At 38.3% G+C, this 25,468-nt stretch overlaps 1 protein-coding gene across 1 annotated transcript; it reads right to left on the reverse strand.

Moving 5' to 3' along the window:
* Nucleotides 1–500: 500 nt before the first annotated feature.
* wdr35 (WD repeat domain 35) lies at nucleotides 501–24,907 on the reverse strand. Its single transcript, XM_079636253.1, has 28 exons — nucleotides 24,649–24,907; nucleotides 24,359–24,476; nucleotides 24,174–24,245; nucleotides 23,979–24,071; nucleotides 23,478–23,606; nucleotides 23,122–23,255; nucleotides 22,059–22,224; nucleotides 21,780–21,928; nucleotides 21,198–21,323; nucleotides 20,927–21,112; nucleotides 20,753–20,785; nucleotides 19,205–19,265; nucleotides 17,615–17,759; nucleotides 15,763–15,832; nucleotides 15,449–15,502; nucleotides 15,258–15,367; nucleotides 14,895–15,111; nucleotides 14,374–14,454; nucleotides 13,941–14,077; nucleotides 11,825–12,028; nucleotides 10,773–10,919; nucleotides 8,743–8,875; nucleotides 8,488–8,598; nucleotides 7,461–7,625; nucleotides 6,179–6,319; nucleotides 5,722–5,878; nucleotides 2,550–2,790; nucleotides 501–1,047 (listed from the first exon to the last, which is right to left on the reverse strand). Exons 1-28 carry the CDS (start codon nucleotides 24,670–24,672, stop codon nucleotides 897–899), a joined length of 3,555 nt encoding a protein of 1,184 aa, XP_079492379.1. The 5' UTR covers nucleotides 24,673–24,907; the 3' UTR covers nucleotides 501–896.
* Nucleotides 24,908–25,468: the final 561 nt, after the last annotated feature.

Raw genomic sequence — 25,468 nt, forward strand, 5'->3', positions numbered from 1 at the left:
TCAGAAGCAGGCAACGTTCTCCCTCGCAGCACCTGTCGCACGTGCACAGAAGAATTGACAGATGATGCCCTCTAGAGGCTGTCACGAGTACATGCAGGCGCCTCTTTAAAATTGCCCTTTAAAACATGCATTTTTTTATTTCTCAAAAGCGCCAATTAGGTAACGCAAGTAAGAAAGGAAAATAAACTAGTATTGTCCAATAAAGTACAACGTCGTTACTTGCGCTCAGCGCCAAAACTCAGACGCGTCGTAACTCGGGACTGACTGTAGAGGGCAGCATTGCGTGACATACGACAAGATGAAGGACAGGTAGGAGACAGCGCTTAATTAAAAACCACATACTTGCATAGCACTCTATTTCTGCCATAGAAAGATATTTTTAAATTAGTAATGGTAAGCTATTATGAATTCAGCAAGATTGTTTCAACAGACAAATGCCTAATATTAAAGATGTAAATTCTCAATTCGAATCAGAACAGACACAAGTGAACATGAAAGTTTAAGATGTCTTTTTACATTTATTTTAGATTAATTAAACATTAGAACAATTTGCCTGTTAATGCTAAAAATAATAACATTATTGTTTTTCATTTCTTTACTAAAAAAAAACCTCACATATACATACAGTATCATATTAGCCAGATGATTCATTCGTAGCTTTTAGAATTGTGTATAATATTATTTAAAGTGAAAATAATGTAATTACATACATAAATATATGAAAAAGACATATAAAAGAGATTCAATGTACAAATATAAATGTTACTCTGTATGAACATCCAAATTACATATTGTAAGCTTTCTAACCCTCTGGCAGAGTTTGTATCCTACAGTGCATCAAAAAGACTGACATTTGATGGAGCAATAGTTGAGCTTGGGAAGGCGACAGGAACAATTTATCCCACTGGGGAGTGACAGAGAGGACAGAAGTTGTGTTGTGTGACCTCCTGCTCCAAAGCACAGTGCTTGCACACACTGCACAGCCAGAACTGGTACTCAGATATTATTCTTCCTGTCACTATACAGGTGGGCAACTTGCCCTCCGGCCTGAGGAAAAAACAGGAAGCAATAGAATAAAAGACAAAAAGAAAGATAGAGGTGTATTCATCAAGTCAGAATGCATCATCACACATGCTAACCTGTTTAAGCAATTTAACATTGTTGTATTAACATAATTGGAACAGTTAATTTTCTGCTTCACATTTACGTTTTGTGCTGATTAAAGGCCCTTTCACACCAAGAATGATAACTATAAAGATAACTACAAACTATAATGGCATTAGCATCCACACCAGCGGACGATATTGTTCTGTTTATTAAGCACGCACTGCAGTTTTGTTTTATGCCGTTTTAAATGCTTGAGCTCTTTAAAGCAGAATGGATTCTGGCTGTCGGTGCTTTTATCGTTCATCAGCTGGAAAAAAATAGTTCTGAAAGTGATTCCAACCATATTGTTTTTCTGTGCTGTTATCTTTATAGTTGTGGTATGGACTCTGCTATTCTTATTTAGAATCATTTTGGAACTATATCTTTATCTTTATCGTTATCATTATAGTTGTCGTCCTTGGAGTGAATGGGCTTTTATAACTTGTATTCTCATCACATTAGGCCAATATAGGTCGAAACAGGAGAACTTTGCTAGCATAAACAAATCTAATGCTTTGAAATCAGTCAATTCATGGAATAATTTTACCCTGTAAATGTATGATGTGTATTTGTCACTTCGGGGCTTTCCAAAGAAAGACTACTAACGGACAGCTTCAGTGAGTGGAAAAAAAAGACTACTAAAGTAAAGTTTGGGGTCAGTAGATTTTTTGTTTTTGAAAGCAAGGATGCATTAAATCACCAAAAGTGACAGTAAAGACTTGCATTTGTGCAAAAAAAAAAAAAAAAAAACAAGGTTTAGGTTCTTTCTATTTATCAAAGAATCTCTGTTTCCACAAAAAAAAATTATAACATTGATCATAAGAAGAAATGTTACTTGAGCATCAAATCAGCATATTAGAATGATTTCTGAAGGATCATGTGACATTGAAGACTGGAGTAATGATGCTGAAAATTCAACTTTGCATCATTTAAAATATATTACAATAGTAAAGTTTTTTTAAATTGCAATAATATTTCAAAATATAAATGTTTTTACTGTATTTTTAATCAAATAAATGCAGCCATGATGAGCATAAGCGACTTTTTTCAAAAACATTTAAAAAAAATAAAAATCTCACTGATTCCAAACTTTTTGAACAGTTTGATCTTCCCACTGTTTTACTACAGTTCTTAGGGATAACTGTGCTGATGTAATAAGCTGAAAGGTCTGGAAACTTCCAGTTATCCGGCACTCTGCAGTGATACGAGCCTAAGTCATACACGCTGACCCTTACGCCACTCATCTCACACTATTTTACACTTGCGTCACTGCGACCTCACAGCTCCGTCAACGAGCCATAAAGGATCCGCCTCAATTATCGGTTAAACGGGGCCTGAGTTTCCAGCGGTTGTGCGCTCAGTGAGGTTATACAGCACATCTGGCCATTGTGTTCCTGGCTTACCCGTCAGTGAGGCTGTCTTGCTGGCTTTGCCGGGTGTCTCTGGGGCTGTGCTTGGTGAAGATCTCCAGGGCCAGGTCTTCATAAAGCTGCCTCTGATCTGGAGTCAGTGTTTCCAGAGATTCCAGCTTAATAAAGGCACGTGAACACGTTCCAAACGCACAATTAGCAGATGAGCAGATGGCTAGCAGAGAGTAAATCTCCACAGCAGGGATAATATCCTCATAATCACGGAGATGGAGAGCTAGAAATGAAGAATAAAGTAATTATTGAATTGCTGTACACTTGAGCAACAAAATATTTTAATAAGGGATGTTGCTGCTGCCGCCGCCATCTAAGGCTCACTAAAAGGAGAATCATTTAATAACACTTTCAAATACGATTTATATTACATCTCAAAATTAATATACGGTACATTTTTTATAACTGTACATTATAATGCTGTGATGCCTAAATTCACTTTCACAATTCACAAATAGTTTTAAGGGTTTTATTTAATTTATTTAGGCAAAATTGTATATAATTTTAAAATTGGTAATTTATTGGTTATCTTTCATAACATTACAATAATTATTAGTTTAACACTAATTACTATCAGAATTTTAATAGCAGTGCATCCCTAACTTAAATAATTTTTTTTAAGACAAAAACATTAACCCACAACACATACAAGCACCTTTTCCAGGTGGTCCTGGATATGATGTAATCTGTGGTTTACACATTTTGTCTAGACTTTCGTGTAAGCAAACGTCTTTCGTAAGAGTGTATGTGTGTGGACTAAACGCTGTAAAGACTTCACTTTGGGTTTGTTTTCTCTGTTCAGGTGAGCGATTTAACACTTTATGTGCGCAGACGAGGCCAGACATACCATGCATGCATTCACACACACAGATTTACAATCCTCAGAATATTCATATGGACATCATTACTGCGGTCTGATACAAACAGAGAGAAAGCGTAGGAGGTGATAATGAATTTGTTCACATATATAAGACCAAAGACTATGTTTCACAGCTATTTGTTTGTGTTATATTCTAATTGGATTGCAAAATGAGTGAGTGATTTACATATTACAAATACACACTCACCGGCGGCCACTTCACGCCTTGCTAGTACTGGGTTGGACCCACTTTTGAACATGTATTTGTCATGTTCAAGAAACCAGTTTGAGATGATTTGAGCTTTGTGACGGGACGTTATCCTGCTGGAAGTAGCCATCAGAAGATTCACTGTGGTCATAAAGGGCTGGACACTTAATACTTCGGTACACAGTGGCATTTAAACAATGCTCAAATGGTACTCAGGGCTCAAAGTGTGCCAATAAAATATCCCTCACACCATTACACCACCAGCAGCCTGAAACGTTGATACAAGGCAGGATGGATCAATGCTTTCATCTTGTTTATGCCAAATTCTGACCCCACCATCTGAATGTTGCAGTAGAAATTGAGACTTGAAACCAGGCAACGTTTTTCCAATCTTCTATTGTTTAATTTTAGCTGAGCCTGTGTGAATTGTGGCCTCAGTTTCTCCTGTTCTTAGCTGACAGGAGTGTTACCCAGTGTGTCTTCTGCTGCTGTAGCCCGTCGACAGCGTAATATCATACAGGTTAAATTCCTTTTGTTTAATTAAGGTTTATACATGATCATTTCCATGACAGAGCCTTAAGCTGTGTTCAAAATCACCCACTATACCCTCATTCACTATTCCCTACATTACTCCACTGATATAGATCACTTGAAGGAGTGAATGAAAACGAGTGAGTGAATTCGGACACTGAGTGCGCTGGAAGGGTTTGCCTCTTTTGCATAGTTTGTGCTTTTTGTTAATTAATCATTTGAAACGTAGCAAACCGGCAGCTCCAGTAATGAAAAGATTTATCTTGAACTCCGTATTTAATAATCAATTAAAAATGAATGTATCCTGCGAGCTCCATCTTCTGGCGAGATGCGGGAATTAATTCGGCACGACCCTCACATTGGATTATGGGTATTCTCTATCTGATGAGTGTACCTCAGTTGTACACTCGTTATTGTGGTGCATTATGGGATTGAATGAGTGCACTTGATAATGTCCCCTATGGTTTCGGACACCACTAAAAATGGCTGTCCCCACAAATAGTGTCCTATTTAATGATATAGACCCCTTTTCAGTTAGTAAACATGGTGAGGTTTTTTGTGGGCGGAGCTTAGTTGGTTGCAGAAAGATCCTTCTGGGCGCTTCACTAACGTTAGTTTGGCAGTTTTGTTAGCTTGTTTTTTAACAATGACTGGAGAAAATCCGATTTTATCTTAATGTGCAAGGTCACTCACTGTCCAGGACCGCAATTGTTAATTCCAAAAGTTAATTTTAAGGGACGGAACAAGATTGGCTGACCCGTACACGCTCAGTCAATGGATGGACGATCTGACAGGATTAACGTAACGCTACCTCCGGTTGAGAAGCCTGACTTCTACACCCACCCGATAGAGAAACTGAGCGTAAAGAGAAACTGAGGGCATATAAACCTTTAGATGCATATTACTATGTTCTGAATGGTCACGTACAAGACTTGTGTGGTTCGATCCGAATGTCTGCCTAGCCAGCGAAGGCCAGAAGACGACAATGTAAAGAGTGACATTACGGTGCAATTTTAATTATGTGAATATTTTCTAGAAATAAAAATTCCAGATACAGCATATTCATTTTTTAACTGTGTATTTGATTACCCTTTCTTCCCAGGTTCTTCAAAAAGTCTAGACACAATCAATCAAAACAACAATCATAGATGATTCACAAATAATCCCAATAATTTAGAAAACATTATGCGATAAAATGTAAAATTGTAGCCTGTACTCCGTCGATTCTAGAACCCAACAACACAACAAGAAGACATTTAATTATAATAATAGTAATTTAAGCTCCTTATTATGTAGTCGAATCTGTGCTGGTTTGTATTGGCCGCCTCCAGTTTTCACTCTGTTTTGCAACCAGCTAGCGCCGTGACGTAATTGTGACGTCGGCGCAAAAGGGGTCTATTCGGGGGCGATTTCGGACACAGCCCCAGTGTTTTAAAGACGGTTAACATTAGGTTACCAGTTGACAAACCTCAACAGATTGCGCCCCAAAGTCACTAAATAATGTAAACATTAAGTGTGGATAAGCTATCACAACTCATTGGGTTTTAATGTGTCACCTGTCCTCGTGGCTGCGTCCACCTTGCCCTCGTACAGCTGTCTCTGTGCAAGCAGGAAGAAATGATAGGCCTCTGCCCCACGCCAGGCGTCATCCAGGATACGGCTGTCTGAAGACGTCTCATCTTCCTCTAACAGCCCTGCTAATGCACTGGTGGCCTGAAATAAATCACACACACAAATTACCCACCACTAGGCTTTAAATGAGCCCTTTATCACAACTGATTTCCTGCCCATCTGATGCTGTCGGACTCTGAGTCAGGCGCCAGCTGCAGACCACGGCACTGAGAGTAACTTAACTACCACAGCTTTTTGTGGATTAGAAAATAGAAAAATCACAAATGATAATAAAACTGTAGTTGGTTATCCCTGTATTAAAGCTAATGCATCCAGAAAGCGGAGCATTTGGCAACAGGAGTTTTTTTAGTATACTCTATGATGATTGAACAGTTAAAGTACCTCTGATTTCTTGCCCTTGGTTTTGCTTTGCTGTGAGCTTTTGATCTGGGTATGGAAGTTCTCCACCAGCAAGGCGGCGAGCACATACAGTTTCTTCACTCGCAATGGTCGCGTTCTCTTTTTTGCCTCATCTTCAGCGATCTAAGGTGAAACAAAGATTGTTAATTAAAAACATTTTACACATTTTTTTCAACAAAAATATTCTGACACTAAATGTTAAGCATGTTATTTCTATGCCACTAACAGAAAATCAAATCTCACGATTGGGTTGGGCATAACAAAATAGATTTAACAGAAACAAAAACACTTTTTTTTTTTTTTTTTCATTATTTCATCATTCTGTCAAACTAACATTGAACACTTTCCCCCGGTTTCAGAGAAAAGGCTGAAGCTAGTCCCAGACTAAAATGCATGTTTGAGTTGTTTTAACTGAAAGCAACTTGCTTTGACATGTCTTAAAATATCTCTGTGCCATTGTTTTGTCTCAAGATGCACACCAATAATGTTTTTTTTCTAAGGCACATTTATAAAAGCTTCTTAAATGTCCAAATTGAACCACGGTCTAATACTGGCTTAATCTAAGCCCTGTTTGTGAAAACTGGCCATTTCCTTTAAAGAGGACCTTTTATGTGTTGTTGTTGTTTTTTTTACATATGTTTTCTTTAGTGTATAATATGTCTGTTTCAGCATGAAAAAGGTCTGCAAATTTACAAAGCACAAAGTCCACTTCAACGGGAGTTAGTTATTTGCTATATAAGCAAGCCCTGTTTGTGAACTCCCTGAAATTCTTCGATTGTAGTCTTGAGTTTTCGTTCGGGAATAAACACGTCACAATATTCTGCATTTAAATAATTTCAGTCTAAGGCATATGCAAAAAAGGGGGTCGATACCTGGTTGAGTTGCTTTAGTAGTGTGTTGAAATTTGCGGTTATGGTAAGGGGCATGACATTTCCGAATCGCGCTTGAAGTGGTTGGCCAATCGGGCCAACCAATCAGAGCGCATTGCACTTTTAGAAAGGAATGGCTTAATAGAGCAAGGAACTAAAGATAGTGTTACTGACAGACTGGGAAGAGAGGTGCTGCTACAATGTAAAATATCTGAATTGTTTTGTTTTTTTACATTCAAGCATGAAAACCTATTCAAGTAGATATCTTAAAACAAAACAAAAACCTTTGTAAAAGGGCATAATCTGGCCACTTTAAAAATGACTGTCATCACTGGTTTCATAACCTGAGGATCCCCAATGACATTTGTTTCTTACATGAGCTAATATAGACATACCGTAAACATGAGTTTGGCAGCATCCAGGAAGTGATGGGCTTTTCTGTAAAGCTCTACAGCCTCTAGTGTTTTGTTTTTCTCAAGCAGATGTGAGGCGTATTTGGACAGAAGAGGCCCAATTTCCTTCATACTGTGGTTTTTGGCAAGTTCCACAGCTTTGTTCCACTGAAAAAAAAGCACCCGATTAAAACGTTGCTCATTTGTTTTTATCAAGCATCTAAACATTCATCACAGACAGGTTTCATCAGCAGATGAGTATGAGGATGTTACAGCTGCAACTGGATCTTTCAGTACAACTGATGATGAGCACTGTGAACTCTCTGAACCTCTCATTTAAACTAATGTGTCATTATCTCGACTCTCGATGCTCAAGAAAAGGCAGTGAGTCAGAATGCATTCAGTGAAGAGCGGATGAAAAAGATGTCTTTTGGGAAATGCATATTAAATAAAGCTGTAAAAGCTGTGTGTGTGTGTGTGTGTGTGTGTGTGTGTGTGTGTGTGTGTGTGTGTGTGTGTGTGTGTGTGTGTGTGTGTGTGTGTGTGTGTGTGTGTGTGTGTGTGTGTGTGTGTGTGTGTGTGTGTGTGTGTGTGTGTGTGTGTGTGTGTGTGTGTGTGTTTTATCAGATCAGTACATGATAGAAAAAATACCTTCTTTAATGTAATTTTATAATTGTACAAATGTGAATGAGAAGACCATCTACAAAACCCTCTTTTTTCTATAAATGTGCATGAATAAATCCACGAAGTGTTCATTAAGTTACAATACTGTTTAATATTATTTAATTATTTTGAGTTTAGTTGTGTGAAATATATAAGTGTTTTCTATGTAAATGAGACATTTTTGTTCTGTCTTTATTTTTGTTAAAAGGATACAAACGCATTAACTTTATTTAATAGACAGCCCTAATATACTGTAATATCAATACAATTAATATAATATTAATACATGCTAAACATTTACCTTCATAAGATATCAAAACCATACAACAAGCTAAAGCTCGGTGTAGGTTTGTGAATGAACTCTCACCTGGTTTAGATGCACACAGGCATCCACAGCTGCTTTGGGCTGGTTACATTTCAGAAATGCACTGACAGCCTGCTCACACATTCCCACGGTAACAAACATCTGACCAATGTCCTACAAACACACACACACACACACACGTACAATAAAGCACAGATCAAGCCATTCAAGATAATCTGAACCAAACACTGCTGATTGGTCTGCTGACAAAGCATAAGAGAATGGGACAGAGAGAGAGAAAAAAGAGAGAGCACCCACTGGTAGCAGTTTATGGTTTTCAGGTAGGGAGTTTGCAAGTTTCTCCAGACCATCATAGTCCTCCAGCATATAATAACATTCAGCCAGACGCTCCTGATTCCGACCCTGCAGGTAATACTGCACTGCATTCAACCTGTGGAACACACATAATTCAAGTTTCTGTGTCAACTATCCAATTAAAGCTACACTGTGTAATTTTTTAAGTTGATTCTTAGCAACAAAAAACACTTTGTTCTTTCAAAATTATATGTGCTCATTCATGTGTAATTACTTCCACCAACTAATCAAATATTCTTGTAAGCATAGAATCTGCCATTCAGAATACATATGAGCAAGTCGCTCGAATGGCGGCAGTCATGTTGCGCCTCCATCTTGAACATACATTAGCCAAAGAGGGACATGCCTGGAAATTCAAGCTTCGTGCTTTTACACTCAGTGGCACCGTGACGAAAATCTCACACAGTGTAGCTTTTTTAACAATTTAACAGTGAGTACACAACCAGTCAAAAATTTGGAAACACTTTAATGTGTCACGCTTGTGTTCTGTTTTCATTTTGTTCTCATTAATCTCTTTTGTTACTCATTGATTTGTCATTCTGTTCAGCTGGTCATTCCTTTGTCCGTTATCGTCGTTGTATAGTGGTTGTGTTTTCCTGTGCTTCTCCTGCGTGGATTTAATTCAGTCAGTTTGTTTGAGATTCTCCTTAGTCGTGCGCTCTCTACCACAGTCACACGTGACAGAAGAATGGACCACAAAAAAGGACTATGGAGATTGCTGCCCCTTTCCCTGCTCTCGTCTGGGAAGGATTTTCTTTTTTTGGATTATTCTTTGCGTTTCTGCCAGCTCGCCCAGCGAACGGCTTTTGACGATGAGACTCTAAAATCTATATATTGGGCCGGGGCGAACTTTCACAGCCCACAAGACCTACCGGATATAAAGAAAGTGAGCTGGAGAGATGCCATTTTCCGGGTGTGTGGAGTGTGTGTATTCCAGGTAGATGTCGCAGTTCCACCTGCTGCCCCCCACACCATTCACGGACGATAAGCCACCACAGATGGAGAGATCACGCCTGCCACGATGTATGCGCAAGAGACTGAGAGGAGGACACTGATCCCACCCAGCCTCCCTTTCCTGCCTCCTCATCCTCATTCAGCCAGTCCGTCAGCCCCGCCTTCGCTGGTTCCCTTCAGCCCTTCGTGGACGGTCGTCGCTGTGGATCCATCACGGTCGCCAGGACCAGCAGTATCGTCCAGTCCCATTAGCTCTCCATCTGCGCCCAGGGCTCCACCACCATTGGCTCCACCTCCATCGCTCGTCCCCATGATGTCGTTGAGAGCTTCTTCACCATGGCTCTTCCCTCCCTCAACGGCAGTATGGGCTTCCGTCACGGCTGTGGTCCAGGTCCCTGCCTGGCTCCTCCTCTTCCTGGTTCCTCCCTGGCTCCTCCTGCCATATCCACCTTTGGCTAGCCCTTCACTAGTTCCTCGTCCTCCTCCATAGCCCCTGCCCTACCTCCTCAGTTGGACCTTGTACGGCATAAGGATGCGCTTTTCCAGAAGGGGGCGTGATGTCACGTTTGTGTTCTGTTTTAATTCTGTTACCTGCCTGTCTGAGTTCTCATTAATCCCGTCCTGTCTATGTTCATCCATATGAGCGGATATATGCACGTCTCCCGATGCAGCAGCTTTACACTAAGAAGCATGCATATCGCTTGTATTGTCTATTTCTTGTGTCTCCTGCTTTGTTGGGGGGTTCATTTATGTATGTTATATGTCTGTGAATGTATTGGCAGTAGCAAGTCTCTGTACTTGCTCTGCAGCAGCAGCAGCAACGCAGATCTATTCCGCCAAGACCAAATACATTAATAATAGCATAACCATCACCATACCAAACACTCCGAGAGTTGTCATGACAGAAATGAGTGTATGACACTGAAACAAATATTGTATGACAGACATTCAGCTGCGTGGCTTTGCCTGGACAAACACATACATATACATATGAAAACACCTACTTTTAAGCAACCTACCATTTCTGTCTGTCTGCAAAGTAGTCTCCAATAGCATTGTAGGCCTGCTCCAGAAGAGCATCATCAGAGTCACCTGATCCTGTCTTCAGCAACTGCAGAACCCTGAACCAATCACCGAGCTTCATACGCAAACTGATCGCCAAATCCCTAAAGAGAACAGAGGGAGAAATAAGAATGATGAACATTCAAAATTAATGGATTTTTGTTGCTTTTTCAATTTAGTTAATTAAAATGTTGGCCATAACCGCATAAACAAAGCCAACAGACACACATTTGGAAACTGATGTGAGTGTTTGTTTGTTTATTTTTATCTAAAAATCATCCATCTATGTAGTTTATATAATTTAGTACTCCATTAAATTAAGATATGGTAATTTCTTGTATGCCAGGAAAAAATATAAATAGCACCAATTGTTTGGTAAAAAGCCAAAATGTAATAAAAAATTATGTAAAGTGTAATGTAGAAATATAAATTGTAAATAATATAAAGAAATATAAAGTGTTCAAGTAGACTTTATCAGCAAAGCACAGGTAGTGCACACTGTATATGTTGTATGGTGGTGCATATACAGTATATACAGGGTGTTTACAGATGTACTTTTTTTAGGCCCTTTATTAGGAAAACTTTAAGACATTTTAAGACTTAAGGACCTGCGGCCACCCTGATGCATGTATAAAAAGAATAGTGGTTTTGAATTAATTTCATTAAATTGAGAAACTTTACACAATTTAGAATATTTCCGTAATAATTCCGTTAAATTAAATAGTTATCGGAATATTCAGTTGCTATTGTAACTAATAACTAAAACTATTAAAAACTATATCATATCTATATATATGATATAGTTTTTAATAGTTTTAGTTATTAGTTACAATAGCAACTGAATATTCCGATAACTATTTAATTTAACGGAATTATTACGGAAATATTCTAAATTGTGTAAAGTTTCTCAATTTAATGAAATTAATTCAAAACCACTATTCTTTTTAGTGTAGCGTGGATGTTCACAGAGATTTCACACAGCATGAAAACCTTTATTATCTGTGTATACCTTCGGTCCATGTCCAGGTACATCCTCTCTGCCTCCTCGAACCTGCTGAAGTAAGCAGCTACCTCGGCCTGTTTCATGGCTTCACTCTGAAGGTTGCTCAGTCTCTTGACAAATTCAATGCCCTGGTAGTCCCTACAGCGCACAAACGCCTGTTCAGCCATCTTCAAATCCAGCTTCTGCAGCGCCGCTTCTGCCAACAAACGCCTGCAAGTGCACATATAGAGACAACTGACTGAGTTTTCAACTGTCAATTACAGAAGGTCTGACATTTCACACTGAATATCTCAAATCCCATATTTCCATTTTTAAGTATCATTAATGTATTTATACAGTATTTGATCTCAACAAAGATTTTCCTCACACCTTGCCAGCTTAAACAGCATCAAAATGTGGACATTCCCAAAATGACACTCATAAAGACACTTTCAGTTGCGTATAGCTAGATCTGTTTCCACTTTAGACTGACAGAAAAAGGACAAAAAGGACGAAGCGAGTTCTCTGGGATCTTTTCATGTGCTCATTGAAAGCTGAGGAAACCTTTGACCTCTGACACATTGGCATGTTAAGGATGAGCACAATCAAACAAAAGAGCCTCTGAGCTCTAACACTTACATCCAAGCAAACACACAGACTGAAAGAGAGAGCTGACACATGACTTTTGCTTTCTTTACACCATATTCCTACAGGATTTCTTCTCCAGTTCCTGTCTGACAGTATAAACAGCAACTTTCCTCACTTACTAATGTACTGCCAACATTTCAACCTAAAATCAAAGAAAGAAAATTATATTCTCAAATGGGGATTGTCATTTTTATTTAAATCTGTATAAATCAAAGGCAGTGCAAATACTGATATACAAATAATTGAATAAAATGATACATCAACTATTGGGTAACACTTTATTTTGATAGTCCACTTTAGATATTCTACTAAATATAAGTAACTTTGCAACTACCAGTTATTAACAGTCTACTAATACTCTAATGAGAGTTAGTTGGCATGTAGTTGCAAAGTTACTTATAGTTGTAAAGTGGACTATCGAAATAAAGTGTAACCAATTATTAAATTCTGAATGTAACTAATGAGACGTTGCAAAATATAATAAAGCATGCTAAAAAAAAATCTAGAGTATGGGGTTAAATGTGACCTGGATGTGCTCTTGACACATTACCATAGATTCAATTATGACTCTGTTTGCGATCAGATCATTTTAAGCAGCTAAACTCTGGGAAGGTTTTCACTCCAATGATCCATTAAGTGAATTTATTGCAACGATCAGTCCAAAACAGCACTAATGTATAGAAAACCAGTCTGATCACATCAGAGATGTCAGAGAGAATAGAGACTCGCATTGTGTTTTCAGTGAATTATTCATTCCAGGGTGTGTCCTGTCAATAATGTATGTTAGATGAAGGTGCAGTGCTTTGAAGCACTGGTAAAGAACATCAAACTTAAGCTAACATGACACTAGGGTTTGCCTACCTGCTTCTGTAGCAAGAGTCCAATCTGAAATTCCTCCTTGTGCTGTGAGAACTGACAGAGCCACTAAAACTCCACTGGGCTCCTAAATCAATAGAGCCGCTCCAAAACTTTATGGCTACAGTAAACATCTCTCTGTCTTAGATGAATTTATTTTTATTTGCTTTAATGAACATAACCATAAATAACTGCACACAAATGTGCCTTTTTATATTGCAGCTTATGTTATTCCACTTTTTCCAGATATCCTTCTCAATGGTTAGGCAGGTATACTAGGAAATAGCTCTCCAGAACTGTGCTGCCTTATTGTTTTTATCTTGTCCTGCCAGTGCCAGGATCATCATTCAGATCATAAAACTGTACCTCACACTACATTCAGACTATTTAAGTGCACCTCATACTTTCCACTTCCAAGACACACACATACACAGCCATGTTGCACACACACACAAATCTTTCAAATGTATAACAAACACACACATACAAATAAACAAACTCACACAGCATGTTTTAGGACACGCTTCCGTACCGCCTCACTATGCTTTTATTACCGTATTCCTCTTTGTGTGCGCAGGTTTGCTTGAATAAATAACCACACCGCACCATTTGTTGTGTGGAATGCGTGTCTGTCTCTCACCAGAGGCGCGGATGGGGATTGTCCTCGATAAACTGAGAAGCATCTTCAATTCCAACTTTCTCAATCAGCGCCCTGCTGTCCCTCAGTGAGCGGATCTCGAAGTTTATTAAATAATCTTTATTTGGGACCTCTGGATCCTAAAGGATAAAATTATATTTAGGGTTAACACAACTTAAATGACAAATTAAGATGATTTTTTTTTTTTCACAATTCATTATATAGAGACTATAACAGCTAATGTATATGTATATATATATATATATATATATATATATATGTGTGTGTGTGTGTGTGTGTGTGTGTTAGTATATATATATATATACTGTATATAGTGTTCAGTCTTGGAAATCTCAATTTTAAAATTCACTGACATTCACAGGTTGAAATACATTCATAATCAACTTTGAAATGAATCAGACATATTCCAACCAACCCTCATAATCTCATCCAAAAGAACAGATTTGATCTCCAGATCCTCAAAGTGGCAGATGAAGCCAGATGTTTGAATTGGTTCCTGTGTTCAAAACACAACACAAATATGAGCTTGTCGGGAGAGAATACTCACACGAACACTGCTGTAAATTAAACCAACTGAAGAAATCCAATTTTTTCATCAGGTTAGGCTGATTATCTATGAGAATACACTTTTAATATTAGTGCAACTGAATATTGTGTATAATGTGTGGAATGAACCAGTAAAACACAGTTCCTGCTATTTTTCTGTGCGGGAAGAAAAAAGCTCAGTTAAAACTGCAGTGGGTGGTCTGATCTACAGGCCATGTGCAGTGTGATTTACTGAGGCTGGTGTGTGTGTGTTTGCGTGCGTGCGTGTGGTTCAGGTAAACCCAATGTGATGGGGACAAAATGGGGGCAATCTTTGAATCTGAAAATCCTGAAGCCACAATACTGTATATGCATTGGTATGCTTATGCAACTAATTTCTCTATGTCTCACCTCAGGGTCCAGGTTTCTGAAGACATACATTCTGGTTTTCTCCATCATGGAGAACAGATCTGGGTTATCATTAGCCCATTTCATATCCCAGACATCCTTGCGCTCGAATTTAGATGGGTCTCCGGCTGTGGACCCACCTTCTGCGTCCCCTGACAAAGCCCGTGTCTCTACATCCAAAAACGTCAACACACCCGTAATGTCGATTATAGCCAGTCGGCTGGAAACATAAAATACAGGCAAAATCTCACTATACAAGCAGGAAAAAGGAGTGATTAGTCTAACAATGAAAGTGCAGATATGGTCTACAGTTACAATTGGATAGGGAGAGAGAGGAAAAAATAAAAAGAGAGGGAGAAATCAGACCTGGAGTTACAATTCAGGGACAGCTGATATGGTCTGGACGTGAGAGAATATTTCTGCAGGAGGCTGATATTGGGTAGACTGTATCTCTGTAAGATACCAGACTCACGACCCTGCGGGCATCACAACCACACGTCAAACACACAGAAGCTTTGGGTTGAGAAAGCGTGTGTTCTTGTGTAAATCAGACGTACCACTAGAAGCATCCTGTCTGATGCTGTGATGCAGCAGATCGGATCTCTGGTGGCCTGAAACAAATGAATCATAAACATGTCTCACTCTCATGACCCTTTCTCAGAGCCATTGCTTGAATGTAGGCCAGGATGATATTAAAAAGGTGTAGTGCAAAGACACATTTTCTGGCATTGATCAAGAAAAATACAACAAAAGTACAAAAATAATTCATAAACCAACTGAGCTGGGCAGTGTTTTATGACACTTTCCCCACTAATCCTCTCACGAGAGGTTGAGAGAGCCACAGGTAAGTGTATGTGATGAGTGTACTCACTGTGAAGGCTTTGGCAAAGTTCAGTGTCGCGTCCGATGTTCCGCTTGGACTGTCATCGATGTGATAAACCCTAGAGAAGACAGTCAGCAAGACAGAGTGAAAAGAGACAGTGTGTGGGTAAAGTGGAGCAAGAGAGGTATTGCCTCAGTATATTTCTATCATGTGGAAGGGAAACAGAACACCAAGTCCACGCCTGGTCTGTGTGGGTCACAAGATTTCATCACACAGCCTTGAACGGAACTTTTCTAAACGGCTGTCGTCATCGAGCACACCTTCACACCGCATCGATAGACAGACAGGCAGACAGGTCTGCCCACAGACTGTATGCATTAAGGAACACCGCTTCATCTGATGAAAGCTTACATATTACACAGATCTGTTACTTTTATTCAGCCGCTGAGTCTGAGATGGGACTAAGCGTTAATAATATAAAATCGTTAATAGAATTAAACTCGTTTTGTACTGACCAGAAAATAAAATAGCTACTGTATTTAATACTCGTGTTATATAAAATAGGGATATTTTGACAGTGCTATAGATTTTCTGTCTGACTGCTGGTGACAACAGACAAGCAGTTTTAAACTATCCTGTATCCTCACTTGTGAATGCTAGATTTGTCAATATTTATGATTAATATTTGGCACATTGTTTTTGTGTGATATGATATATATGATATGATATATATATCTATATTCCCTATACTGCAGTAAGATTGTAAAAATAAATTAATAATTATATTAATCAAGGACACATTAAATTGATCAAAAGTTACAGTAAGGGCATTTATAATGTTACAAAGGTTTTCTATTTCAAATACAAGCTGCATCTTTAAAACTTTCTATTCATCAAATAATTTATCCACAAAAATATTAAGCAGCACAACTGTTTTCAGCATTGACAATAATAAGAAATATTTCTTGAACACCAAATCAGCATATTAGAATGATTTCTGAAGGATCATGTGACACTAAAGACTGGCTGCGGTAAATTCAGCTTTGCAATAAATTACATTTTTAAAGATATTCAAATTGAAAGCAGTTACTTAAATTGTAATAATATTTCACAATATTACGTACTTATTTTTTTTAATCAAATAAATGCAACCTTGGTGAGCATAAGAGACTTCTTTCAAAAACGTCTTTAAAAAAATCTTACCAACCCCAAACTTTTAAATTGCGCGTGCTCGCTGAGTCTACGAGTCCGTAGACCGTCCCATTCATCATTTTAACGCTCTGAAGTGTGCTCAGCAGCGCCCCCTTTGTACCCTTGAAGAGGTCTTCCGCGAAGACTACCCAGAAATCCTTGCGAATTTGCGAAAGGCCAATCAGACAACGAATGGGATGAGCTTTCGCTCACGTTAACATGAGAAGAAAATATTTAAGTGTAAATATCATTATGGTTTTTATGACCTATGTGTACATTTTACCAGTTATTACCTACAGTTTATACAAACATATGGTCATCAACCAGTGGTTGATGTCTCAAACATAAATATATATTTATATTTAATATAAACATAAATAGTGCACTGAATAATAGGCTACGATCGCATTATGATTCATTAAATAAATATAACCGAATGTCAGGGCTTTACTGAATCATATGTAAATGTAGAAATATAATATTTAAACAACAACCGGACCGTCTTCCTATTTCCGGCGTGGCGATCGAGTCTGTCCCAAAAATACCTCTCAATACGCCCTCGTGGACTCGCGCCAAAGGCCCTATAGGTCTGCACTACATGACGTCACCAAAGTGTGGACTTTGAGGAAGTCCACAAGTCCGGAGTGTGCCATTTGGGACAGGGCCGTAGTGGGTTTTTTACTTATTACAGGTGACCTTTGACCCTCACCTCTCCCGGCCTTCCTTTCTTGTTTTGGCGACCTGGTTGATCTCAAGAGCAGTGAGTTTCTTAGCCACACGATACTGCCAAACGTAAAACACCTCCTTAGATGCAGTGATCACGTGAGTCTTCGTCATGGTGACGTACAGAGGGTCTGTGACAGTGGAAAAGTGAACAAAAACATTTGGGAAAGACCATCTAGAATGCAATTCATTTCACATATTTAATCTATACATCAAACCTGACTGTCAAATTGTGTGTGATTTCGAAGGCTGTTGAAAATCACACAAACTTCTATATTAAGACTGGGATTTAGGGACAAGGTAAATCAATCAGATTTAACCTAAAATATATATTTATTTATTTTTAATTTATGAGTAACTACAGATTCTGTTGTGTGCTGCTGTTCAGGCTCTGGAATCTGTCCACAGAGAGACCAGGGTGAACGTCTGTCCCTCCCACAGATCTGCTCTCCCAACCAGGGGAGGAATTTAGCGGGATGCCAGTGAGAGTGAGGGGAAAGGAGCCGGGATTCCCACCACAGATTTCACACTGTGTATGTTGGTGTTATTCATTACAACCTCAAGCCGTCAGGTTGCTTATCATCAAAGAAACAGTTCTGAATTAAATATGGTAAATATAGCCAAAACCTAAGCTTAATAAGGCCATTCAGGCACATCTATTCATCTCTCTGATTAGTCAATGGCTGCTAAAGTGAAACCGTAGCTGTATCTCTTATACCACAGTGTGTTCTCTTGGGGTACGTTTACACGACAACGATGTGCTAAAAACGGAAACGTTTTTTCTTTGTACAGATGACAACGTTATCAAAACGATCCCAGATTTTCATGGATGTTAATCTTGATAATACTGTATGATTAGTTTGTCTTCTGGGTAAATCTCATCTGTACAAAGCCAGAAACATTCACTTTAAATAATCCCAATTTTAGAATGTTCTCCTCTGACATAAAGTCTTTTTACTTTCTTTAAGAAAATGTAAAAACCTTTGAACACAAAGGCTTCGAAAACATATATCATCCTTGAGTCTGATGTAAGGAACTGTTCATTTTTCATGATGCCAAAATTGTATATAGTGTTGATTTGTGTAATTCTTATAACCACTTGTGATGATGTTCGTATGTCACCCCCCCCCCCCCCCCTCCTCATTTCTTACTGTCGATATCTGTATCCTTTCATTTGCAAACAAGAAAAAAAGCCTATAGACAAAGCACGTCACCGTTTTCACAGATTCACGTTTTTATAGTTTACACAGAGATTATAAGGGTGTCATTTTCTAAAACTTGCACTTTGAAACACGTTTTCAAAAGTCTGCGTTTTCAGGCCACCAAAACACTGTTGTCGTGTAAATGAACGGCCAAAACGCATAAAAAGTCTTCCGTTTTAGTTGAAAACTGTGTCGTGTAAACGGCCCCTTACATTTCACAAAATAAAATAACATTAAAAATATGCATTTATATATTTATTCTCCTCAGAGTCCTGATGATCTTGAACTGGAGTTTATTTTGCGATAATGACCGGATGACTATGCATGATCTCTTATGAATAGAATCAGTGAGTGTGTCGTATTGCTTAACTCACCGACGTCAATATATTTGGAGTCCTGTGGGGTTCCGATGGAGTTACACAACACCAGAACATACTGTGGACAGAGGACAGACAGACATCTTTACTGTATGGCTACACTTCACTAAACAGCATCAAGGAGAGGCTTCTTTTGCAGATGTTCATAATACCTTTCTCCTCCTCGACCGATCCTTTGAGGTGTTTTGATTGAACAGCTCATTAAAAGCCTGTGTTAAAGCGGTTGCATCTGATGCTTAAAGGGGTCATGACATGGGTTTTTTTTATTTTATTATTATGTTCCCTTAGGTGCAATTATAGTATTACTATAGTTTTTTTTACACATTTTTTTTTAAATGTAGTGATTTATGACCTTTTCCCACCCTGTTTCTCATCATCTGATTCAAACAGTCTGTTTTGGGGGTGTTTCCCCTTTAAGAGTTCAGTGTTAACGCCCACTGTTATGATTGGCTAACGTCAGTGCCTATGCATCAATTATTAACGCCCCCAGCCAGAACATTTGCGGATTCAGCGTATTTAAAAAGTAGTTTAAAGTTTTAAATACATTACTTACAGTTTGCGTCGTCGTTGTGGAGCCCAGAATAGTCGGCACGGACTTATCTTTGAGCAACAGTTTTCTGGCAAAGCCAGCATCATTTTGGGATTTGTTCTCAAAACAGTCATCCTTCAAATGTATAGAACAAACGCTTAAATTAACACTGCCTTGACTGAGACGTCCGCAAAAAATAAAGTGCATCCATTTTCCCCTGACGACTGGATCTTTCGCAGCGTATTCAAATATGTTGTTTGTCCACAGCCAGGAACAGCACATCTGCGGCATCGTAATTTCCCTGTACACAGACCCACTCGCTGTCCGTCGACTGAACACTTGAGGCCCACGGCGCGCGGGCGGGACAACGATACGAAATGAGCGTAGTTGTCTTGCGCTTTAAGCGTAGTTGTCTTGTGCCGGAGGCGGTCGTATGCAAACGCTGGTACGTCACTTTGTACCGTGACGTCACTTCTTACCATGGATCCAGAACGAGCTGTATTTAGAGCTTGATTAAATAAATGATTCGTTTATAATGGGGAGGAAGTCTTAAGCTATGAAACTTGCAGGACGTTTTAATGGTACAAAGACCTCTTATATGCCAAAAGATCAAGACAAATTTGGTTTCTCATGTCATGACCCCTTTAAGAATAGCTTTCTCAAAGTCTAACTTAATGAAATTCTACATTAAAATATTATGTCTTTCTATTGTAGACTCTGTCCTATGGCCTGCTAAATGAAGCTGCTTTTTAGTAATTTAATCTTTTCTTTACAAAACATCATGATGCCGGTAGTCACATCTATATGTTTGATCATGTTTCTCAGTGTCTTTTGAAAATAGCTACAGTCATGTAGTACTGTTAACACTCTCCTGACTGTAACTTTCTATTGTCCGTGATCAGAGTGCATATGGTATCATTTTCACAGATTTTTACTACACTGGAATTAGTGAAGTAAATTATTAGTATTAATAACTGGAATTAGTAATGAAATAGTAAAGAAGTAGGTGTCTTTACCATAGCTGATCCAGCCTCAGCCTCAGTGTCCTCCTGTTTGTGAAATGATAAAAACATCAGAGCATTCGATGCAACACAAATCACAGATATGACTAGTTAACACATGATTTGATTTAAAACAATATTCTAAATTAAAATATATATTTTTTGTTAAACAGATCACATTTTTAGTACCTGTGGATGTGTGTCATCCGCTTTGGTTGCCAAGATGCAATAATCTCCACAGGTGGTGATGGACATGAGACTCTTGACATATTTCACAAACTTCTCATTATTCTTAGTGTCCCAGAACACCACACTGTACTCCAGCCTATCAGGCCGTGTGTATGCATACACCACCGTGTTACAGCAGTAACCCCACTATAGAGACAGAGCAAGATATTAGCTCAGACAGAGACACTAACTGTGACTGTGTCTTATAGACATTATTTAAAAGCTAAATTACTTTGTAATCTGGCCGAATGTTGGCAAAGTAAATGTAGGAATCTACAGCCAGGCCAATTCGGAGTCCTCCACCTTCCCATGATACAGCAGTCATCTGCTTGCCCGGAACCTTCAGAGTCCGCAAGTGCTAGACACATGGTGACATCAGACATGAGTGCATCAACAGGAACATTGCCATTAAAAAGTTTGGGATATATATATATATTATTTAGAATAAATTATGTTCTTTAGAACTTCTTTGTCATCAAATAATCCTGAAAAAAGTTATAACAGTTTCTACAAAAATATTAAGCAGCACTGTTTTAATACTGATGATAATAAGAAATGTTACTGGAGCACCAAATCAGTGTATTAGAATGATTTCGGATCATGTGACACTGATAACTTAAGTAACGGACGCTGAAAATTCAGCTTAACTCAGGAATATAGACACAAGACCTTCATAAATGACTTTCAAAAACATTACAAAAATCTTACCGACCGCAAACTTTTGAACAGTAGTGTATGCATAACTAGATGAATTATATTTGTAGAACTTTCATACTGTTTTTCTGTACAATACATGTGTGAGATCTGTACTCACCTCTCCAAATGGTGCGTAGAACTGAACAACATTTAAGTCTTTCTCTGCTCCGCTGTTTCGGAGTGATCCTGCTATAGCCAGAACACTGCCACAGTGATTCCACTGGATACTGGCCACATGCCACATACCCGTCTCAATGATCACAGGACCTACACACAATCAATTATTACAATTTTCTTTCTCCTTCGCATTCATACTCAGAAATGTACTAGAATGTATGACCCCAGCATGCCATGCACAAAGAGAGATAAAGAGTCACTGAAAAATACACAAACTCACTGTCATCACTCTCATGCCGCAACACTTGGCAGTGCCCGTTAGTAAAGCAAACAGCCAGGCAGGGGCAGTCTGGCTCCAGATACCCCTCTCTGCCCGTGTACCAGTGGATACCTGCTATACTGAGGGCACCTGTTACATTCGCCAAACTACTCATGGTCATCTTCATCTGGGCATGAACACACACACACACACACACACACACACACACACACACACACACACACACACACACAAAAGGACATTTGTGACTGAGAAGGCATTGATTTACTAAAATGCTTTTCACACTGCGCTTAACCCCAGGTTATAGTCAATCTAAACCCGGCTTTTAACTACAGGTTTTGCAGACTTGTGCAGTGTAAAACGATGCGTGTTAGAATGTTACCACTAGATGCCAATTGTGTGCCTCATATTCACATGCTTTGGACAGTTTCAGTGTTTGAGGGGGAAAAAATTAATTGTGATGAAATATCAATGTTGTTTCATTCTTACCTTTATAGTCCAAAAACGTGATATTACAGACTGCAATGTATAATTGGGATGCGCAATGCTAGAGACTTTATGTAAACAGGTCAAGTGCTGCATTCGTCCAATCAGAAAACAGTATCTTATGATTACCCAAGATTAATTGTTAACCCTGGGTAAATTGTGAGCAGTGTGAAACGTAAAACAAGATAACCAATGATTCCGTTTAGGCAGGGGTTAGAATGATCCAGGGATAAATATTTCAAGTTTGAAAAGTTGTTCCAAACCTGAATGAATTTCTCTCTTCTGCTGAACACAAAAGAATATTTTGAAGAATATGGGTAACCCAACAGTTGATGTTCCATTGACAATGGCAATGACAATCATTGACTTCCAAAAAATACTATGGAAGTCAATGGGGCCCATTCAACTGTTTGGTGACTTACATTCTTCAAAATATCCTGTTCAGCAGAAGAGAGAAATTCATACAGGTTTGGAACAACTTGAGGGTGAGTAAATTATGACAGAATTAAAATTTTGGGGTGAAATATCCCTTTTCGTGTATTTAAATATTGTGTATTTCCAGGCGCTCAGTGCTCACAATGAAGTTTCCCTGGTTGTCGTAAATGTGGATCTCTCCATTGGCCATCCCAAACAGCAAGATCTTACTGTCTGGAGACCAGGCCACGTGTGCCAACTGGGTCCCCTTCAGTTCTTTACCCCAGATCCTGTTCCCTGTGAGATCACAAAGTTATAAAAACACATAACCAGACAAACACACACACTTATAATCACACAAATAAAATGTTCATGAATGAAAATTCAAAACTATATGATACAACAACAAACATCTACTGTACATCTTGATGGCTTTATTGCCTTCTAAAAATAATAAAATAATTTACATGAAAATATTTATAATAAAAAGTCCATTAGTGAGAGTAAATCTGTGCTCACCATCCACCGAGCCCACGATCACAGCTCCGTCCTCATACACAATGCAGATCTTCAGACCATCAGCGTTCCAGCTCATGCTCCTCACCACAGATTTATTCCTGTTATTAATCATTTCTTCATACCATGAACCTGGTTGACACACAAAGATATTAATGCATATTAATGAAAGAAATAGTTCACTTAACAATGTGTTATCATTTACTCACCCTCATGTTGTTTGAAAACTGTATAACTTTATTTTTTCTTTGAAACAAATAAGACATTTTGAAGAATGTTGGTAACCAAATCATTTTGGTGACCACTGACTTCCATTGTATGAACAACAATAACAAAACAAAAATTTCAAAATATCTTCTTTTATGTTCCAAAAAACAAAATCATTTTGATTTTGAACAACAAGAGGGTGAGTTTTTTTTTTTTTTTTTTTTTTTACATTTTTAAAGTTTTAAATAAATGAAATATTATAATACTTTCTTAATGTTTCGTTATAGGACTGTGCACCTTTATAAAGCATCCAGACAATGATGAGGCCGTTCTGGTCACTGGTGGTCAGTTTCTGATACTGTTCATTCCATGTCACAACCTGCACTGCACCTGCATAAGCAAATCAAAGCTCAGAGTCAACACACACACACACACACACACACACACACACACACACACACACACACACACACTCACACTCCTCTTTCTTACCACTGTGGCCCTCCAGTGTCTGATTCATAGAGAGGTTGCTGGGAGCAGCCAAGCCTTTCATTTTGGCATCATCTGGGAAAAATAAACGTAATTTAATAATTGATTATTGGTTGAATGATGGATTTCATTCAAGCATTCTGTGCTGAATGTCTGTTCCCATTTTATATAAAAATCCAGGTTCCCACCTGTGTAAGTCTCAAGTTTGAGCACTTTTAACATCCCATCCTCTCCTCCACAGGCGATGAACCCCTGATCTTTGTTCCAAGACACACACTTTAAAACCGTATTGTTCGGAATCGCAATCTGAGGACACAATAAACAGAACGCAAAACCAACAGCCCTGATAAACACAGGTCGTATATGCAGAAACAACTGTCATCATCAGCAGCAAAGAAACGCCTTTTTAAGAAAAGTAACTGAAAAATGCCGACAGCTAATCTGCAACATATATCCGCGTTCAATCAGAGAGAATTACCTTCTTACTGAGATAAATAAACATCTTTGCTGTAGCTTAGCTTGCTAGCCTGCCACAGCGTTTATGAAGCGTTTTTTGGATATTATTTTAGTTTTCTGGTCCCGATGACTGTTGGTGATTTCAGTGCTGTATTCATTTAAAGTAACTTCATTATAAGTCCGTTATTCAAAGCATTTGAATGTTCTGTGTATTTTTCATGCGTGTACGCTGCAGAAAAACAGTTTGCTTGGTTTCTAGGTAACCAAAACCCGGAAATGGTGTTGTATGATTGTAGTGTTCATGGTATTTGTAGTTCTCTTAGCAATTCTCTACTCATGGCATTATTGTACATTATTCTTTTTTTTTTACATTACTCGTGTGTTATAATAGTATTGTAAATGATTGTAAAATGAATTCTACAATTATATGAATAGATTCTAAGCATAATAATTATGGGTTTTGGAAAAAGTGACATTTTGAAAAGTTGACATTTCCTGCAGTGTGACCTGCTAAACTCCATCCCAAAGTACAGGCTATTTGAACATCATTTTTCATTCAGTAATGTTTATTGTGTAGTATTCAATATGTTCAATACAAACATATTAATTCACATATTAATTACAGGGACTAGTAAATGTAAAATGGTAATTAAAAAAAAAACGTATAGGCCTGGCTACAGTAGCCTACTTTAATAGTTACTGTCACACCAGCAAGACTCTAAAATATACACTTAACTTACCTTTATAAATAAAATAAAAATAGCTTAAGATTTTAGGGTTTATTTAAAAAACTGTTATGCATCAACTAATGTATATCCCCATGCACTCATGTGTATTTTAAT

Source organism: Phoxinus phoxinus (assembly GCF_949152265.1).
Source record: "Phoxinus phoxinus genome assembly, chromosome: 14".
NCBI classification, from domain to species: Eukaryota; Metazoa; Chordata; class Actinopteri; order Cypriniformes; family Leuciscidae; genus Phoxinus; species Phoxinus phoxinus.

Coding starts and splice junctions, on each gene's coding strand:
- wdr35 (XM_079636253.1), bottom strand. CDS start 24,672: ATGTTTATTTATCTCAGTAAGAAG. Junction 8,876..10,772: donor TTTGCAGACAGACAGAAATG/GTAGGTTGCTTA, acceptor TGTGTTCCACAG/GTTGAATGCAGTGCAGTATT. Junction 2,791..5,721: donor GGACGCAGCCACGAGGACAG/GTGACACATTAA, acceptor CTTCATTTCTAG/CTCTCCATCTCCGTGATTAT.